Source organism: Pongo pygmaeus, chromosome 2 (genome assembly GCF_028885625.2).
Source record: "Pongo pygmaeus isolate AG05252 chromosome 2, NHGRI_mPonPyg2-v2.0_pri, whole genome shotgun sequence".
Classification (NCBI taxonomy): Eukaryota; Metazoa; Chordata; class Mammalia; order Primates; family Hominidae; genus Pongo; species Pongo pygmaeus.
In genome coordinates, this window is record NC_085930.1 from 101662489 (window position 1) to 101681603 (window position 19115).

Sequence of the window (19115 nt, forward strand, 5' to 3'; positions counted from 1 at the left end):
GTACATAAAGAGCAAACCCATTCTAATAATTATTAGGAATACCAGTGTTTAAAGGAACTGAAAGGCATTTAATGAATACCAGCCAGATTTTAATGAGCAGCATTATATACCTTTGTGTCAATGGGTCAGTACTTGGGGTCTTCTAGGTTTTCCTTAGAAGAGGCTCATATGCTGGAAGCTGTCCTGGTGCCTGCATCACAGGTGCCCTTGTGACATCACAGGTCCCGCCCTTCCTCCACTCTTCCTATTGGAGTCCTGATCGGAGGAGTGCAGGCCGGAGGGTGATGGAACCATCTAGCCCCTAATCATGGGTAATTTAGTAAAGTCCAGACCTGTGGAGATTTTATGACCTGTCCCCAGTCAGATGTTTTGTAAGAGGTAGTCAGAAGCACACTAGCTTTCTGAGAGGGGAGAGTAAGTTCCCCACAGTTACTCATGACAGGACCCCCGCCTCCATGTTTGAAGTCCTAGAGAAAGCCAGGAAGCTGTCTAGAAACAGTGAGAATGGTGTTTGACTTGGCACCTAGCAGTGGGAGAGCACCTTTCACTTTCTTCCCTATTTCCCCCCAAACACTCTGATTCCAGAAGGATGGCAAGCTGTTTTAAATGATCATCAAAGATAATGATGAAATCACATCGATAGAACAGAGCTGGAAGGAACAAATGGGAGAAGAGGGAAGCGACTCCACCTCCAACACCCTCACCCCTACCAGGCCACACCCTTACCCATAACTCCATGAGTGGCTGGGTCCAGAGAGCCTTAACTAGTGACATCTCTGACCCCTGTGGTCCAGCAGAGTGACTCAAAGATCTATGATGCTGTAATTTATTGTACAAAGAGTGGCTTCAGTGAGGGAAACAGGCACCTGTCCTCATTACCTGACATCAATCAGGGTGTCCCAGAAAAACTGGGGTGAAATGTCAGGGTATGCAGAGCTGGAATGAATGGGGATTGGCTGTCTCTTGCCCCCATTTTCTTGTCAGGCAGAGAGATGTGAGTCTGGCTGAGATACAGAGTGGAGATTGTGGCCAGGAGTGGGGCAGAGGAGTGTGATCCCAGACCACATAGGGCTGGGGGCTGCAAGTGGGGACTGTGGGGAATGCAGGGACCAAGGGGCAAAATGTGTGTTAGTGTGTGGAGTGTGCATGTTTGTACAGATGCATGCATAGCTGAAGTTCAAGCTGTTCACAATGTGTGAGGTGGAGGAATCTGTTACCACTTTGGTGAAGAGGAGGGAACACAGCAGCTTGTGGGTTTGACTTGAAGTCAGAGTAAAGAGAGCAGGAGGAGCAAAGGACACCACTTCTCCAGCAGGTGGGAGGGCTCTGAAGGGAAGAGTCATGAATCCCAGGTAGATGGCAGCTCTTTTACCTCTAAGTCACAGTGTTCTTGCTCTAGACTGGCCAGCAAGGTCCATGGAAAATGGGGTGAGGTAGCTAGGGCAGATGTACACCTATTTTGCAGATGGGGACATTGAAACTCAGAGGTCAAGTGAGGTGAGCACGTCCACTAACCTGTGGGTGGCAGAGGGGGGACACCTACCTGGTCTCCTGGGTTCAGCTGTTGCCCTGCCCAGTGCTGAACTTTAGAGGAAGGAGCCATCATTGATAGAGGATCAGGGCCCCTTCCTGGCATACCCTGAGTGTGTCTGTTTTCTCTTGTAAGGCCCAGAAGAGAAGACCATCATGACAGAAAGGTCTGCAGCTGTTTTCATCCAGGCCTGGTGGCGGGGCATGCTGGTGCGACGCACACTGCTGCATGCAGCCCTCAGGGCTTGGATCATTCAGTGCTGGTGGAGGCAGATGCTGGAGAAGCTGCTGGCAAAGAGGCGGAGGATGGTGTTGGAGTTCTATGTGCAGCAGGAATGGGCAGCAGTCAGGCTGCAGTCCTGGGTCCGCATGTGGCGTGTCCGCCAGCGTTACTGTCGTTTGCTCAACGCTGTCCGCATCATCCAGGTCTACTGGCGCTGGCACAGCTGCCATTCCCGTGTCTTTATTGAGGGTCACTACGAACTCAAAGAAAACCAACTTAATATTCAACTTGAAGTCTCTTTGGGCTCACAGGCTTGTAAGGTGCAACAATGCATACCCCTTCCATTAAAAGAATGACCAGGTCTGCTGTATCTGTGTCCCCAGCTCTCTTCGTCAGATGTATTTTCAGGAGGTCATTGTTTAAGATAATGATGGGAAATACTAGGCATGTCACAAGTCAGCTGTGAGGAATCAGCAGGGGTTGTCTTGGGTTCCATGTGGGGAAGGATTCTGAGAGCTGTCTGAGATGAGTAGGATCTGTGATTGATTAGCAATGTCTGCCATAGGTAGAAGAGTTGGGGTTTCAGGGTCACCAAGTTAACCAACTCTAGGGAGACTATGTAAATGGAACCCCCTGTGGTTGTGCAGCATGGAAGACTGTGTCATCCTTTGCTATTCATTCATTCATTCATTCATTCATTTATAGAGACTGGGTCTTGCTCTGTTGCTCAGGCTGGAGTATAGTGGTTCAATCACAGTTTCCTGCAGCTTCCAACTCTTTCCTGCTCCCTTAGTCTCCTGAGTAGCTGGGACCACAGATGCCCACCACCACACCTGGTTAATTTTTAAAAAAATTCTTGTAGAGATGGGGGTCTAACTATGTTGCCCAGGCTGGTCTCAAACTCCTGGCTTCAAGCAGTCCTCCTGTCGTGGCCTTTGAAGTTGCTGGGATTACAGGTGTGAGCCACTGTGCCCAGCCTTTTAAAATAAATTTTAAAGATTTATTTTAAACATGGTGTTAAAATATACATAACATAAAATTTACTATTTTAACCATTTTAGGTGTATAGTTCAGTGGCATTAAGTGCATTTACATTGTTGTGCAACCATCACCACCATCCATCTCCAGAACTTCTTTCATCTTGCAAAACTGAAACATTGCACCCATTAAACAATTACTCCCTAGTCCTCCCTCCCCTAGCCCCTGACAACCACCATTCTACTTTCTGTCTCTATGAATTTGACTACTCGAAGTACCTCCTATGAGTGAAATCATACAGTACTTCTCATTTTGTGACTGGCTTATTCCACTTAGCATAATGTCTTCAAGAGTCGTCCATATTGTAGCATGTGTCACATTTTCCTTCCTCAGGCTGAATAATATTCCATTATATGTATATGCTACATTTTATTCATTCATCTGTGGATGGACACTAGGATCCTTTCACCTTTTGGAGATTTGAATAACGCTGCTATGAACATGGATGTGCAAATATCTCTTCAAGACCCTACTTTCAATTCTTTTGGGTATATACCCAGAAGTGGAATTGCTGGATCATATGGTAATTCTATTTTTAATTTTTTTGTTTTGTTTTTGTTATTTTAAGAGACAAGTTCTCACTATGTTGCTCAGGCTGGAGTGCAGTTGCTATTCACAGGTGCAATCCCACTACTGATCAGCACAGGAATTTTGACCTGCTCCATTTCCAACCTGGGATGGTTCACTCCTACTAGGGAAACCTGGTGGTGCCCTGCTCCTAGGAGGTCACCATATTGATGCGAAACTTAGTGTGGACAACACATTAGCATAGTGCACTACCATACTGTTTTCCATAGCAGCTGTAACATTTTACATTGCTACCAGCAGTGCACAAGTGTTCCAATTTCTCCACCTTCTCATCAACACTTGTTATCTCTGCTTTTCTCGTAACAGTCCTTCCAATGGGTATGAAGTGGCATCTCAATATTTTTGATGTGTATTTCCCTAATGATTAGTGGTGAAAAACATCTTTTCATGTTCTTGTTGGCAATTTAATATTTTCTTTGGAAAAATGTCTATTCAAATTCTTTGCCCATTTTTGAATTGAGTTTTTTTGGTCCTGTTAGTGTGTTGTAGGATTTTAATACTTTATTGGATATATGATTTATAAAGATTTTTCTCCCATTCTATGGATTGCTTTTCACTCTGTTGTTTTTGTCTTTTGATGCAAAGATGTTTTAAATTTCTTTTTTCTTTTTAAGACAGAGTCACTCTCTGTCACCTGGCTGGAGTGTAGTGGCATGATCTCAGCTCGCTGCAACCTCCACCTCCCGGGTTCAAGCAATTCTTCTGCCTCAGCCTCCCGAGTACCTGCGATTACAGACATGCCACCATACCCGGCTAATTTTTGTATTTTTAGTAGAGATGGGGTTTCACCATGTTGGTCTCGAACTTCTGGCCTCAAGTGATCTGCTTGCCTCAGCTTCCCAAAGTGCTGGGATTACAGACGTGAGCGACCGCGCCTGGTCAGAAGTTTAAATTTTGGTGTAATTGAATTTACCTATTTTTTTCTGTGTTGCCTGTTCTTTTGGTATCATATCCAAGAAGTCATCGCCAAATTCAGTGTTATGAAGGTTTTCCTCTATGTTTTCTTCTAAGAGTTTTATAGCTTCATATCTTACATTTAGCTCTTTGATACATTTTTAGTTCATTTTTGTATATGGTATAAGGTAAGGGTGCCTTTTCATTTTTTTTGCCTGTGGATATCCAGTTTTCCTATCACCATTTGTTGAAGGCTCTGTTTTTCCTTATTGAATGGACTTGGCACCCTTGTTGAAAATTATTTGACTATATCCATGAAGGTTTATTTCTGGTCTCTCTCTTCTATTCTACTGGCTTAAAGATCTGTCTAATATGCCAGTACCACGCTGATCACTGTAGCTTTGTAACAAGTTTTGAAATTTGGAAGTGTGAGATCTCCAAATTTGCTCTTCTTTTTCAGTATTATTTTGGCTATTTGGGGTCTCTTTAGATTCCATATAAATTTTAGGACAGGCGTGGTGGCTCATGCCTGTAATCTCAGCACTTTGGGAGGCCAAGGCAGGAGGATCACTTGAGGTCAGGAGTTCGAGATCAGCCTGGCCAACATGGTGAAACCCCATCTCTACTAAAAACACAAAAATTAGCCAGGTGTGGTATGGCACACCTATAATCCCATCTACTCAGGAGGCTGAGGCAGTAGAATCACTTGAACCCAGGAGGTGGAGGTTGCAGTGAGCCCAGATCACACCACTGCACTCCAGTCTGGGTGACAGAGTGAGACCCTGTCTCAAAAAAAAAAAAAAATAATAATAGATTTTAGAACACATTTTTTTTCTTTTTTTCATACCTCTCTCTAGTTTTGGATAATTTCTCTATTTCTGCAAAAAATGTCATTGGGATTTTGATAGGGATGGCAATAAATCTGTAGATCCCTTTGGGTAGTACTGGCTTTTTAACAATATAAAGTCTTGTAGTCCATGCACACAGGATGTCCTTACATTTGTTTGTGCCTTCTTTTGTTTCTTTCAGCAACATTTTGTAGTTTTCAAAGTACAAGTCTTTCACTTCCTTGGTTAAGAGTATTCCTAAGTATTTTATTCTTTTTGATGATATTGTAAATGAAATTCTTTTTTTTTTTTTTTTGAGACGGAGTCTCGCTCCATTGCCCAGGCTGGAGTGCAGTAGCATGATCTTGGCTCACTGCAAGCTCTGCCTCCCAGGTTCATGCCATTCTCCTGCCTCAGCCTCCTGAGTAGCTGGGACTACAGGCACCCGCCACCATGCCTGGCTAATTTTTTGTATTTTTAGTAGAGACAGGGTTTCACTGTGTTAGCCAGGATGGTCTTGAACTCCTGACCTCGTGATCTGCCTGCCTCGGACTCCCAAAGTGCTGGGATTACAGGCGTGAGCCACCAGGCCTGGCTGAAATTGTTTTCTTAATTTCCTTTTTGGATTATTTATTGTTAGTGTACAGAAGTGCAACTGATTTAAATTTTTTTAAATTTAAAAAATTTTATTTATTAATTTCTCTAGTCTCTTATTCCTCAAATGCAACTGATTTTTGTGTGTGTTGATTTTGTATCCTACTACTTTGCTGAATTCATTTATTCTAAGTTTTTTTTTGTGTGTGTGTAATCTGCAGGGTTTACATATAAAATCATATTGTGTGTAAACAGAGATAATTTTACACCTTCCTTTCCAATCTGGATGCCTTTTATTTCTTTTTATTGCCTAGTTGTCCTGGCTAGAACTTCCAATACTATGCTGAATAGAAGTGGTGAAAGCAGTCATTTTGCTTTGTTCCTGATCTTAGAGGGAAAGCTTTCAGTCTACCACCATTGAGGATATGTTCTGTGGTGAGCAGGTCTGTGCAAACCTGTCCCCAAAGTCTGAGGAAACTGAGAGGTTGAAGAAAGAGGATGACAAATCCAGTTTCTTAGAAAGAAACATTTAATATGGTCTTACAAACAGAAGCCATGTCTGTGTCTCTGGTAGCAGCAAGATAAGATGGTGGATCCCTGCACCATCACCCTCCAGACCCAGGGCTTATCTACCACAGGGAAGGAATGTGCAGGATGGTTGAAACCAACCCCTCAGGAAAAGGTAAGAATGCTATGTGAATCTGCCTTAGGGAAGGATTTACAGTAAAAGTAGATAAAGTAGAAATCTTAGAAGCTGTATTAGTCTGTTCTTATGCTGCCATGAAGAAATACCTGAGACTGGGTAATTTATAAAAGAAAGAAGTTTAATTGACTCACAGTTCTGCATTGCTGGGGAGGCATCAGGAAACTTACAATCATGGTAGAAGGCAAAGGAGAAGCAGTCACCTTCTTCACAGGGTGGCAGGACAGAGTGAGTGCAAGCAGGGGAAATGCCAGATGCTTATAAAACTATTGGATCTTGTGAGACTCACAATCACAAGAACAGCCTGGGGGAAACTGCCCCGTGATACAATTACCTACACTTGGTCCCACCCTTGACACATGGGGATTTTTACAATTCAAGGTGAGATTTGGGTGCAGACACAGAGCCAAATCATATCAGAAGCATTCCTGGAACCAGGGGTTAATTGGAAGTGAACATGGTGAATTAATATCCAAGATAAAGTTGCTTTGGCTGCCACCAACTATTAGCTGTGGGCTTTTCCCATATACTCCTTATTATGTTGAGGTAATTTCCTTCTATTCATGTTGTGTTGTTGTTGTTGTTGTTGTTGTTGTTTTTTGAGATGGAGTCTCACTCTTTCACCCAGGCCGTACTGCAGTGGTGCTATCTCGGCTCACTGCAAGCTCCACCTCCTGGGTTCACGCCATTCTCCTGCCTTAGCCTCCCAAGTAGCTGGGACTATGGGGGCCCACCACGGCGCCCAGCTAATTTTTTGTATTTTTAGTAGAGATGGGGTTTCACCGTGTAAGCCAAGATGGTTTCAATCTCCTGACCTCGTGATCCGCCCGCCTTGGCCTCCCAAAGTGCTGGGATTACAGGTGTGAGCCACTGCGCCTGGCCTTGTTTTTTAATCACGAAAGGGTGTTGAATTTTGTCAGATGTTTTGTTTTCTGCATAAATTGAAATGATTATGCATTTCCCCCTTCATTTTGTTAATGTGGTATATTACATTGAGCAATTTTCATATATTGAACCATCCTTGCATTCCAGGAATAAATCCTACCTGGTCATGGAATATATTCCATTTAATGTGCTATTTAATTCTTTTTTTCTCTTTTTGGAGACCAGGTCTTGTGGTCATGTTGGTTTGCTGCACCCAGCAACTCGCCATTTACATTAGGTATTTCTCTTAAAGCTATCCCTCCCCCAGCCCCCTGCCCCCCAACAGGCCCCATTGTGTGATGTTCCCCTCCCTGTGTCCATGTGTTCTCATTGTTCAACTCCCACTTTTGAGTGAGAACATTCGACGTTTGGTTTTCTGTCCTTGTGATAGTTTGCTGAGAATGATGGTTTCCAGCTTTATGCATGTCCCTGCAAAGGACAGGAACTCATTCTTTTTTATGGCTGTATAGTATTCAATGGTGTATATGTGCCACATTTTCTTTATCTAGTCTATCATTGATGGACATTTGGGTTGATTCCAAGACCTTGCTATTGTGAACAGTGCTGCAATAAACATACGTGTGCATGTGTCTTTATAGTAGAATGATTTGTAATCCTTTGGGTATATAGCCAGTAATGGGATCGCTGGGTGAAATGGTATTTCTAGTTCTAGATCCTTGAGGAATTGCCACACTGTCTTCTACAATGGTTGAACTAATTTACTCTCCCACAAACAGTGTAAAAGCATTCCTATTTCTCCACATCCTCTCCAGTATCTGTTGTTTCCTGACTTTTTAATGATTGCCATTCTACCTGTTGTGAGATGGTATCTCATTGTGGTTTTGATTTGCATTTCTCTGATGGCCAGTGATGATGAGCATTTTTCCATATGTCTATTGGCTGCATAAATGTCTTCTTTTGAGAAGTGTCTGTTCATATCCTTTGCCCACTTTTTGATGGGGTTGTTTTTTTCTTGTAAATTTGTTTAGGTTCTTTGTAGATTCTGGATATTAGCCCTTTGTCAGATGGGTAGATTGCAAAAATTTTCTCCCATTCTGTAGATTGCCCATTCACTCTGGTGGTAGTTTCTTTTGCCACACAGAAGCTCTTTAGTTTAATTAGCTCCCATTTGACTATTTTGGCTTTTGTTGCCATTGCTTTTGGTGTTTTAGTCATGAAGTCCTTACCCATGCCTATGTCCTAAATGGTATTGTCTAGGTTTTCTTCTAGAGTTTTTATGGTTTTAGGTCTAACATTTAAATCTTTAATCCATCTTGAGTTAATGTTTGTATAAGGTGTAAGGAAGGGATCCAGTTTCAGCTTTCAATATATGGCTAGCCAGTTTTCCCAGCATCATTTATTAAATAGGGAATCCTTTCCCCATTTCTTGTTTTTGTGAGGTTTGTCAAAGATCAGATGGTTGTAGATGTGTGGTGTGATTTCTGAGGCCTCTGTTCTGTTCCATTGGTCTGTGTATCTGTTTTGGTACCAGCAGCATGCTGTTTTGGTTACTGTAGTCTTGTAGTATGGTTTGAAATCAGGTAGTGAGATGCCTCCAGCTTTGTTCTCTTGCTTAGGATTGTCTTGGCTATGTGGGCTCTTTTTTGGTTCCATATGAACTTTAAGTAGTTTTTTCCAATTCTGTGAAGACAGCAAATTAATACTTTAAGAAAACCTTGTTATTGTAACATTGGGAACCATATTTTTTAGTTTTGTGTTAGTATACTTTTAAAAGCTTGATGAGGATGGTATTGAATCTATAAATTACCTTGAGCAGTATGGCCATTTTCACAACATTGATTCTTCTTATCCATGAGTATGGAATGTTCTTCCATTTGTTTGTGTCCTATTTTATTTCATTGTGCAGTGGTTTGTAGTTCTCCTTGAAGAGGTCCTTCACATCTCTTGGTAATTGCTTTTCTTTACAGGAAGCCCATTTAGATAGCCTAGAATTCAACCTGATAAAAGGGTACTTGAATTTATTCAGACATAGGAAGAGGGTGTTCAGGGTTATGAGTTTACACTATTATAGGGGAATATAAACAAGGAAAACTAGTACCTTGAGCAGGAAAATACATGGCTGTTAGTAACAGTGTGAGAAGTGTCCTGGTTACATAGAAAAATTCAGACACATTAAGAAAAGACAAGAGTAGAGAATGAAGCTATACTCAAGGAAAACATTGCTTTTCTAGACCTTCAAGATAAACATTTCAGCATCAGGCCATAACAATAGAGTTAGAACTGGAGAAAAAAATAGAGTTAGAACTGGAGTTGGTTAAAAGATTGAAGAAGAGAGTTATCACCCCATCCAAGCAAAAAGATATACCTTTTCAGGGGGAGGAGACTGAAAGGCAATGGTGTATGACCTGTAAACCATGTGCATTGAAGAACAGCAAAAGTTGAACTTCTGAGATATAAATTTGAGAAGCTTCAAAAAGAAAAATTTTACCTCAAGAAATGAAATTACCATTTTGTATGGAAAAATGGTATACAGCATTTCCAACCTGAAAGTAGAGAATTTAAATACATATCAGGAAGAAATAGAAACTGTAGTTTAGGAGATGACTGTTAAAGACACATTTCAGTATTAAAAATGAAAATGTCAGGCCAGGTCCAGTGCCTCATGCCGATAATCCCAGCATTTTGGGAGGCTGAGGTGGGAGGACTGCTTGAGCCCAAGAGTTTGAGACCAGCCTGGGCAACAATTGTAGAGCCCATCTCTACAAAAAATACAAAAATTAACTGGGTGTGGGGGCATGTGCCTGTAGTCCCAGCTATTCGGGAGGCTGAGATGGGAGGATCACTTGAGTCCAGGAGTTTGAGGCTGCAGTGAGACAAAGTCACATCTCTGCAATACATCCTGGGGTCTTTCTTGCAATTTTACTAAGAGCAAATTAATACTTTAAGAAAACCTTGCTATTGTAACATTGGGAACCATATTTTTTAGTTTTATGTTAGTATACTTTTAATATTGAAGCTTAATCTTTAGAAGGACTTAAATAATTCCCTTCTAATTGTAGCCAACTTGATTACACACAAAATTCCTTTAATCAACTCTCTTTCATTAACCTTTTTATGACTTACTGAGACCATTGATGACATACTTGAACTGTCTGCTCTGTTGTATATGTCCTCTTTTCTTTTCTTTTTTCTTTTTTTGGAATCTTGCTCTGTTGCCCAGGCTGGAGTGTAGCGTGGTGGCATGTAACCTCCGCCTCCTGGGTTCAAGCAATTATCCTGCCTCAGCCTCCTGAGTAGCTGGGATTACAAGTGCCCACCATGCCCAGCTAATTTTTTGTATTTTTAGTAGAGATGGGGTTTTGCCATGCTGGCCAGGTTGGTCTCAAATTCCTGACCTCAAGTGATCCACCTACCTTGGCCTCCCAAAGTGCTGGGATTACAGGCATGAGCCACCATGCCCAGCCTATACTTCCTCTTTCTTAAATGTTCGGTGATTTTACTTCAGGACAAAAACGTGTCACACAAGATTTTTTTTTTTTTTGAGATGGAGTCTTGCTCTGTTGCCCAGGCTGGAGTGCAGTGGAGAGATCTTGGCTCACTGCAAGCTCCGCCTCCTGGGTTCATGCCACTCTCCTGCCTCAGCCTCCCAAGTAGCTGGGACTACAGGCACCTGCCACCATGCCTGGATAATTTTTGTATTTATAGTAGAGACAGGATTTCACTGTGTTAGCCAGGATGGTCTCGATCTCCTGACCTCATGATCCACCTGCCTCGGCCTCCCAAAGTGCTGGGATTACAGGCGTGAGCCACCGCGCCAGGCCACACAAGATTTTTATACAAAAATATTATCTTTCCTTTTTAACTTTCGTTACCAAAAATACATCTTCATATCCACAACTTTCTTCACTGCTTCCTTTCTATTTGTTTCATATTTTCAAATAAACTTTAAATAGCTTCAAAATTAGGTGATTTAGTTTAAAATAAAGAACATATTTTAATGTTTTTCTTATATATTTTTTCTGATCAAAAGCACATCTTACTTTTTTTTCCCATTTTTTAAAAGTCAATGGTTATTTATTTATTTATTTATTTCATTATTATTATTTTATTATACTTTAAGTTTTAGGGTACGTGAAGCACATCTTACTTTTTTGGCACATTTTATATGCCAATTATATATCAATTAGAATTTTTAACTCTTAGTAACCTTAAATTGTAGTGAAAACCTTGGAAACAAGAAATCTTGAATTGTCTGTCACATATCAGTATTTTATAAATTAGAACCATTTTATTATTTTTAGAAATATGTTTCCCCATAGTTTAAAAATGTATATTAAGAGTCTAAAATATATTTAGGCTTTCTATAGAATTTAAGAAGCCAAGAACAAACTCATATTTATGTTCAGCAATTTGTTTTAGTATTTTTTAGTCTTATTTGTAAATAACCCAAATGTTTAGTGGGTATCTATTATTTAATTTAACATAACTTTAAGATGTCAAATTACATAAAAAGTTCATTTATATGCATTTATCTAGCTTATATTTGCATTACTTATTTATTTTTAGTGCTTACCTGTATTACTTGCAAGAAATGGAATATTAGACAAACTAGTCATTATTTCAAATTATTTTCTTGTTAACCATTTTTATAGCCTGTGAATATCAAGTGTTCACCTAAGTAGGAACCTTAAAGTTAAATATATGGCTATTTTGCTGGTAATTCAGAAGATACAGCTATTTTCTCTAAACCAACAATATTTAATTGATTTTATTTATAAAAAATTACACAAACAAAGAAAATTCTGTTTTTGGCTGGGTTTATGGTTCTGTAACTTTTGTGTCAAACTCTGACACCTTAAACATCTTTTAGAGACAAATATAAAACTGACCAGTAAATCCAGGCAAAAATGTATACTGACAATTTTGAACACATTTTAAAATTTTACAAACAATTTTAAAATTAGCTTATTTATTAAATATTTACTTAAGTCACAGGAACTAAAAATCATGTGGGTTAATTCCTATATATTTTATATACAGTCCTGTTTGCCTAATTCAATCTAAATAAAACAAATTTAAGGGATTTCTGTATGACTATGTCAGATTTTACCATGTTGACAAAACATATAATACATATATTCTTACATAAACACATCCAAACACACACACACACACACACACACACAGAAAGAGAGAGAGAGAGAGAGAAGGAGAGAGAGAGAGAGAGAGATCTACAGCTTTCATTTTAGAATTTTTTTCATGAGACAATAACACAAGCTCACTGGTTTATAAAAGACAGGTGGATCTAAATTACATTTTGGAGAAAATAGGAACCTACTCATATGGCTTAACTTTGTTTTCCCTATAGGTATTCTAATGAAGCCTGTGAACTAAAATTTTGGGGAAAGCAGTTTCCATGGCAGATTGATTTTTAAAAGCTTCTTTCACCCCTACCTTCTTTTTGTCCTTTTTAAATTTCAAAGTTTAGGGTTAAATTTTCCATGTTTACATTTTAGCTAAGACTGGCTGAATTGTATAAGGAAAACAAAATCTCCAAGTAGTCTTAAACTAGTAACAAACCTATCTTCTGTTTGCTGGTCTGGTTTCCTGATTAGCATATGCAGAAGGGGAAAGATTTTAGCATTTTTTTTCCAGCTTTTTCTCTTTGGCCTCTGTGTGGCCAAAAAAGTAAAATTTTTATGCTGGACAGAGATGCCTTATAGCATGGCTGTGAACTCAAGATTTTGACCTGTTTGATGTGAGAGCCTAACTTTTATAAACATTTATCTAGTACGTTTTCCTTGAGATTACTAATTTTTCAATTAAGCATTCCATTACCATATGCAATTATTAGTCAGGCAAACCTAAATTTATAGTTTTTTTTTTTTGTTTTTTTTTTTTAAGATGGAGTCTTACTCTGTTGCCCAGGCTGGAGTGCAGTGGTGTGATCTTGGCTCACTGCAACCTCCACCTCCTGGGTTCAAGTGATTCTCCTGTTTCAGCCTCTCGAGTAGCTGGGATTACAGGCACCTGCTACCACTCCCAGGTAATTTTTGTATTTTTAGTAGAGACAGGGTTTCGCCATGTTGGCCAGGCTGGTCACAAACTCCTGACCTCAGGTGATCTGCCCACCTTGGCCTCTCAAAATGCTGGGATTACAGGCATGAGCCACCACGCCTGGCCCTAAATTTATAGTTCTACAAGGTGTCTAAGTTTTGGTTACTATGAAGCTGTTATAATTTGTAGTCATTAATTTGAAAGCCCTTTAATGCTTAAAAAAACTTGGCCAGAATGCCATAAGGAGGTTTTATCTCAACACCAGTAGAAAAGTCAGCAGGTTCAAAGTAGGCAGAAAAAGACAGAGAACTTAGAAGACTCTACATGTTAACTTTACAACTGCAGGTTTTTAGAATATTGATCATTTCAGTTCTGAATTTTTGCTGATTTAATTTTGCTCATCAGGAGCCAGGTGTGGTGGTTTCTGCCTATAATTCTAGCACTTTGGGAGGCTGTGGCAGGAGGATCACTTGAGGCCAGGAGTTTGAGAGCAGCCTGGCCAACATGGTGAAACTCATTTCTACAAAAATACAAAAATTAGCCAGGTGCGGTGGCACATGCCTGTAGTCCCAGCTACTTGGGAGGCTGAGGCGGGAGGATCACTTGAGCCCAAGAGGTGGGGGTTGCAGTCAGCTGAGATGGTGCCACAGCACTCCAGCCTGGGTGACAGAGCAAAACTGTCTCAAAAATAAAAAGTAAAAATAAAAATAAATAATTTTGCTCATCAATTTTAAAATGTTCACAAGAGTGGGCTGTAATATGCAGCCAGCTGGAGTCCCAGGAAACCTGGTATGCCTTAATGTTTGAGAATTCCACTCTGTTTCTTATTAATCTCTCAAGAGCAAAGAAAATTCTATAAATCCTGTTAGGGAACTTCAGGAGTTTAGGCTTGTGCTTTAGATGGTGGGGACTGCCCTAGTGGCTTTTAATTAGCCATCCTGCACCCACCATCCAGAATGTTTGTTTTTGCTTTCAGAAGATTTTCAGAAACAAAAGAGTCAAGCCAAATCAAAAGAAACCAGTATAAGAGTGTTTGCAAAAATTGTAACCTATGCATGCTGATCAAAATATTAAATGAGTTCCACAAACCAGAAAAGACGTGCCTCACAGGCTGACTGTAAATTCTGTAGAAACCAAGAGTACTCAATTCAGAAAGACACACATCTTTATACAAGAAAGAACTTACCAGAAAAGGCAAAAAGTCTTTTTATCATTCAAGGAGAGATGTATGGTCTTTATTAAGGTTGCGTGATCCAAACCAGATCCCAAATAATATCAAATAATACCAAAAAGAGAGAGGCTCAGCCTGAGAGAAGACTCACCAGGGAAGAACAGGCAAGCCTTGGAAGCAGAGAGCTCAAAGGGCTCAAGTGGGTCTTGCACACCAGTTCCAAGAATTGCCAATCCCTTCCAATAGTGTTCTTTTTCAGGTTTCATTTCTGACACCATTTATTCCAACCGAAATAACAAACATTTGGAGAGGAGGTGGTGTAAATTATTCAACTCAGAAAATATAAATGCAAACATACTAGATAAATTCATTGGGAAATTAGTCCAGTTGATATATGTGGTCATGAATGTCAATGAAGACCACGCCTCATGGTTGTTGGTTTTGTCCCAGGCATGTTCTCTTATTCTGTAGGCATGGAACAGGGAGATGGTTGGCTTCATCTCATACATGTTTGCAGAAAGAGAGTGGGCCAATGGAGTGAGGTAGTGCAGGGGAGAGATGATAATTAACCATGGAATTTGCACTAGGTAAAGAAACATGCAACAGCATGTCAGGGGTGGTGGCTGTAAAAAAAATGATAGGGTCAATAAACTGGAAGACCTTATCATGTCTGAAGAAATATTGGGGTTATTGAAAAGGTGAACTGAAAGAAGAAAGTAATCAAAGAATGGAAAATTAGAAAAAGCAATTTGAGCAATAGTACAATTATTGGTGATGATGAGGTCTAGAGCATCATTGTCCAATGATTATTTAAATTTAAATTAAATAAAATAAAAAATTCAACTCCTCAGTTGCACTAGGCACATTTCAGGTGCACCACAACCACATGTGGCTAGTGGCTACTATATTGGACAGCATAGAGAGAGATTTCCATCATCACAGAAGTTCCATAGAATAGCACTGTTTTGGTATGACTGTGGGAGTGAATAGCTGAGGAGAAGAGCAGAAAAGTTTATTTGAGGTTAGAATGGAGGAGATTGTAGGGTCATCTTGACCAATGATAAAATCACCAATAATTGAGATAAGAGTAGGGGTGGGAGTAATATCAGAGGGAGCCTGTTTGTCACATGGCCCTTGGGGAGAGGAGTTCTAGTGAGGAAATTGTAGAGAAGAGATGAACTTCTGTAAACTTCTGTTTTCCACTAGTCCTTAGGGTCACCACCTAATCATTAGCATGCCTAGCCCCAGCCCCACCTACCACTAAGGCCAGCCTCTTATCCTTCACCTGGGGCTGCACTGCATTGCTCCCAGGAGAATCAGCCAAATATTGCCATTCCATCTAGGTGCTTGCCAAAGAGGAAACTGAGGCATCCCAGACCCCAGCCAACCTTGATTCTAGGTTGACAGAGCAGAGCCCAGTAGTCCATCCATATGTGCAGAGGTGCCCAGAATCTTCAGGAATATGGAGCCCAACTGCCTCCCAGATCCCCCGGTGAGAAGAAAATAAGGCTGGGGATGGGAACTGGGATTTCTGGCTCTGTCATATATCAGGGCAGACTGGGGCTTCCTATGGCCATTGTCAGTCCAAAACAGGGTCCTTGGACACAGGGGGCAAACCTCACTGAAATTCTTTCTCAGGGAGAAGAGGAGGAAGCAAGGTCCAAGTCTCAAGAATCCCGTTAGCTGGGGGAGCCCATGAGACACACCAGACCAGGTTAGACCTTTAATAGGGACAGTAGACACAGTGCCCTTCTTGCCAGCCCTTAGGAGTTGATGATCTCAATGTGGAACTGCAAGTGAGTGGCTGTGACCACACAGTGGCCCCGGAGGAGAGCGCAGGTCTGGCAGTTGTGGCATTGCCAGTGGCCCTGGATGACGTAGATGGCATTGAGCACCTGGCAGTATCGCCAGCGGACGCGCCACATACGGACCAAAGACTGGAGCTTGATCACTGCCCTCTCTGTGGTTGCGTAGGCGATCAGAGCTGCCTGCCGTTTCTTCTCCAGCACCTTTGACAGCATCATCCGCCACCAGCACTGAATTATCCAGGCCCTGAGGGCTGCATGTAGCAGTGTCCTGCGCACCAGGGTGCCCCGCCACCAGGCCTGGATCTTTACAGCTGCTTTTGTTCTTATTCTAAGTTTTTCCTAGGCAGAGACAAGAGAGATCAGTCAGAAAACTTCCTGCCACCAACTTCTAGGATTTTCCTGGAAGGAGCCTGGATTTTCTCTCTCAACACACAGCCCTTCCTCAGAGTTCAGGGGAGTTAGCCAGACACTGACTAGGAGCCTCAGACCTGGTGGTGACCTTCCTCTGCCACTCTGGGCACATCACTTCAATCTTAGAGTCACAGAGTTCTTCTCCAGACTATTTTTGCAGTGCGTGGATCAAGGGAAAAACCATTAGTAACTAGAAGGGTGCAATAGGGATGTGTGGGACCTTGTTAGTCACACTCACCTCTTCGGTACTCACTGGGTTTGGAAAGGCCTCATAGCCTTCTGCCTGGTAATTCTCTGCTAATTCCAGCCCCAAACCACCACTGGCTGATTTCTGTCTGCTACGACCATATTTTGATACTATGGTAGGTTTTCAATACCCTGACCACATATTCTACTCCAAGTCTTTCCATATTTTGAACAGTCTACTCTCTAATTCCAAGTTCTCACATTCTCACCTCTCAGCCTCATGCATTTCTTGATGGCTTTCATTCTTTTTTTTTTTTTTGAGAAGGAGTCTCGCTCTGTTGCCCAGGCTGGAGTGCAGTGGCATGATCTCGGCTCACTGCAAGCTCTGCCTCTCAGGTTCACACCATTCTCCTGCCTCAGCCTCCTGAGTAGCTGGGACTACAGGTGCTTGCCACCACACCTGGCTAATTTTTTGTATTTTCAGTAGAGACGGGGTTTCACCATTTAGCCAGGATGGTCTCGATCTCCTGACCTCATGATCTGCCTGTCTCGGCCTCCCAAGGCTTTCATTCTTTCCAATAACTCTCAATGTCTCAGTCAGGCCCAGATCCAGACAGCCCAGACTGAGGGGGTGGAGGAAAAATGAGCCAACATTGAGTTGACTCCTAATTAGACCCTGGATCAATAAGAGGCAAAGTCCTACACCTCATGATGTAGATATAAATGTTCTGGATTTCTCTTAAGTACATGGAATTCTTCTCACCTTGATTTTATGCTGTTCCTTCTTCTGCAATGTCTCCCATTCAATGCTTTCTTCGACTTCCTCAATTATAACTAAAATTAAATTGCCTTTGGTCTGTCATCAGAATTAAATGGGAAATACATAAATGAGTTAAGACTGTTTCTCTCTATGACTCTATACAAAGACAATTACTACTTTAACATCCTCTCTTTTCTCAAGTCCTGTAAAGCCCAAGGAGACACCCACCCACACCTGGTCCACCTAATAGATCTGGCCATGTCTCTTACACAAAATCGAACCCTCATGGCCTGTACTTAGATGGTTCATTAGCCCTGATTTCTCTGCTTCCCAAGGTCTGGCATGAGTAACATGAGTGAGGAGAGAGCTCTGAATTCACAATTGCATTATGACATAGGGATTGGGACATCTGCCACAGAGATGTGTCTCTGTCAGAAACAAACTCCAGGGGAACTTGTACTGTAGCAGGACAAGCTGCAGACAAAACCCCTCAGACACTGGGTTAAAGAAGGAAGAAGCTTTATTCGGCCGGGAGCGTTGGCAGACTTGCGTCTCAAGAACTGAGCTCCCCAAAGAAAGAGTTCCTGGCCCTTTTAAGGGCTTTCAACTCTAAGGGGTCCATGTGAAAGGACTGTGATAGATTGAGAGCACATGTGGTTAGAGTCAGGGGTGGGAGAGGGTTAATCTTTCAATCTCAGGTCTGGTCAGTGGCACTGGTTGGTCTTGCCACTGACTTCATTCCTGTTGTTCTTCAGCTTTTACTTCCTCCTTCTCTTCAGAGACAGGAAACAGTAAGAGAAATGGCCTCTCTCCTCAGTACCACCTGTCTACTTGCCTCCTGTCAGAGATGTGTCAGAGCTGAGGGTGGAAAAATAGAGCACTTGAGTGCCATTCCATAGCAGGGCTCTCCTCATGTGAAGTCCATCCACAGTCCCTTCTCATTATCAGCAGCATGGCAAAGCAGGGAGGACCATGATGGTGCATCTCCATATCACTCTCCAGTGTCTGGTGAGATTTAGCACTTCCTGTCTTCCCTTGACTCAGTGCCTCACAAAGCCTCAGGAAACTAGAAAAAGATACGCCAGATGAATCCGGAAAGCAGTCAAATAAAGATCAAAACTTAAATTAATGACATAGAAAACGAAGATGGGTAGTGGAAAATAAATTTAAAAGGCAGTATTCTGACAAGACCAGTTTTAAAGATACACAGTTTACCAATCTGGGTAATCAAGAAAGAGAACGAAGTGGAATGAAAAAGGTGAAATAGCCACAGGGAAATTTAAATAGATACAAGGAAATATTGATGGTGACAAATTTGAACATTAAGAGAAAATGATTTTCTTTCTTTCTTTTTCTTTTTTTGAGATAGGGTGTCACTCTGTTGTCCAGGCTGGAGTGCAGTGGTGCAACTTTGGCTCACTGCAGGGTTGACCTTCCTGG

At 41.4% G+C, this 19115-nt stretch overlaps 2 protein-coding genes across 3 annotated transcripts; one reads left to right on the plus strand and one right to left on the minus strand.

The window, feature by feature from the left end:
* Nucleotides 1–205: 205 nt before the first annotated feature.
* On the plus strand, nt 206–2123 carry IQCF5 (IQ motif containing F5). Of its 2 annotated transcripts, none has more exons than XM_054483719.1 (2): nt 206–311; nt 1667–2123. In XM_054483719.1, exons 1-2 carry the CDS (start codon nt 308–310, stop codon nt 2107–2109), a joined length of 447 nt encoding a protein of 148 aa, XP_054339694.1. In that variant the 5' UTR covers nt 206–307; the 3' UTR covers nt 2110–2123. The 2 variants fall into 2 exon arrangements, with proteins under 2 accessions (XP_054339694.1, XP_054339695.1); XM_054483720.2 differs by lacking the exon at nt 206–311 and adding an exon at nt 1358–1497.
* Nucleotides 2124–16220: 14097 nt separating this feature from the next.
* IQCF2 (IQ motif containing F2) lies at nt 16221–18046 on the minus strand. The gene is made up of 3 exons (XM_054483715.2): nt 17945–18046; nt 17679–17771; nt 16221–16657 (listed from the first exon to the last, which is right to left on the minus strand). The coding sequence occupies exons 1-3, from the start codon at nt 17960–17962 to the stop codon at nt 16274–16276; spliced, it is 495 nt and encodes a 164-aa protein (XP_054339690.1). The 5' UTR covers nt 17963–18046; the 3' UTR covers nt 16221–16273.
* Nucleotides 18047–19115: the final 1069 nt, after the last annotated feature.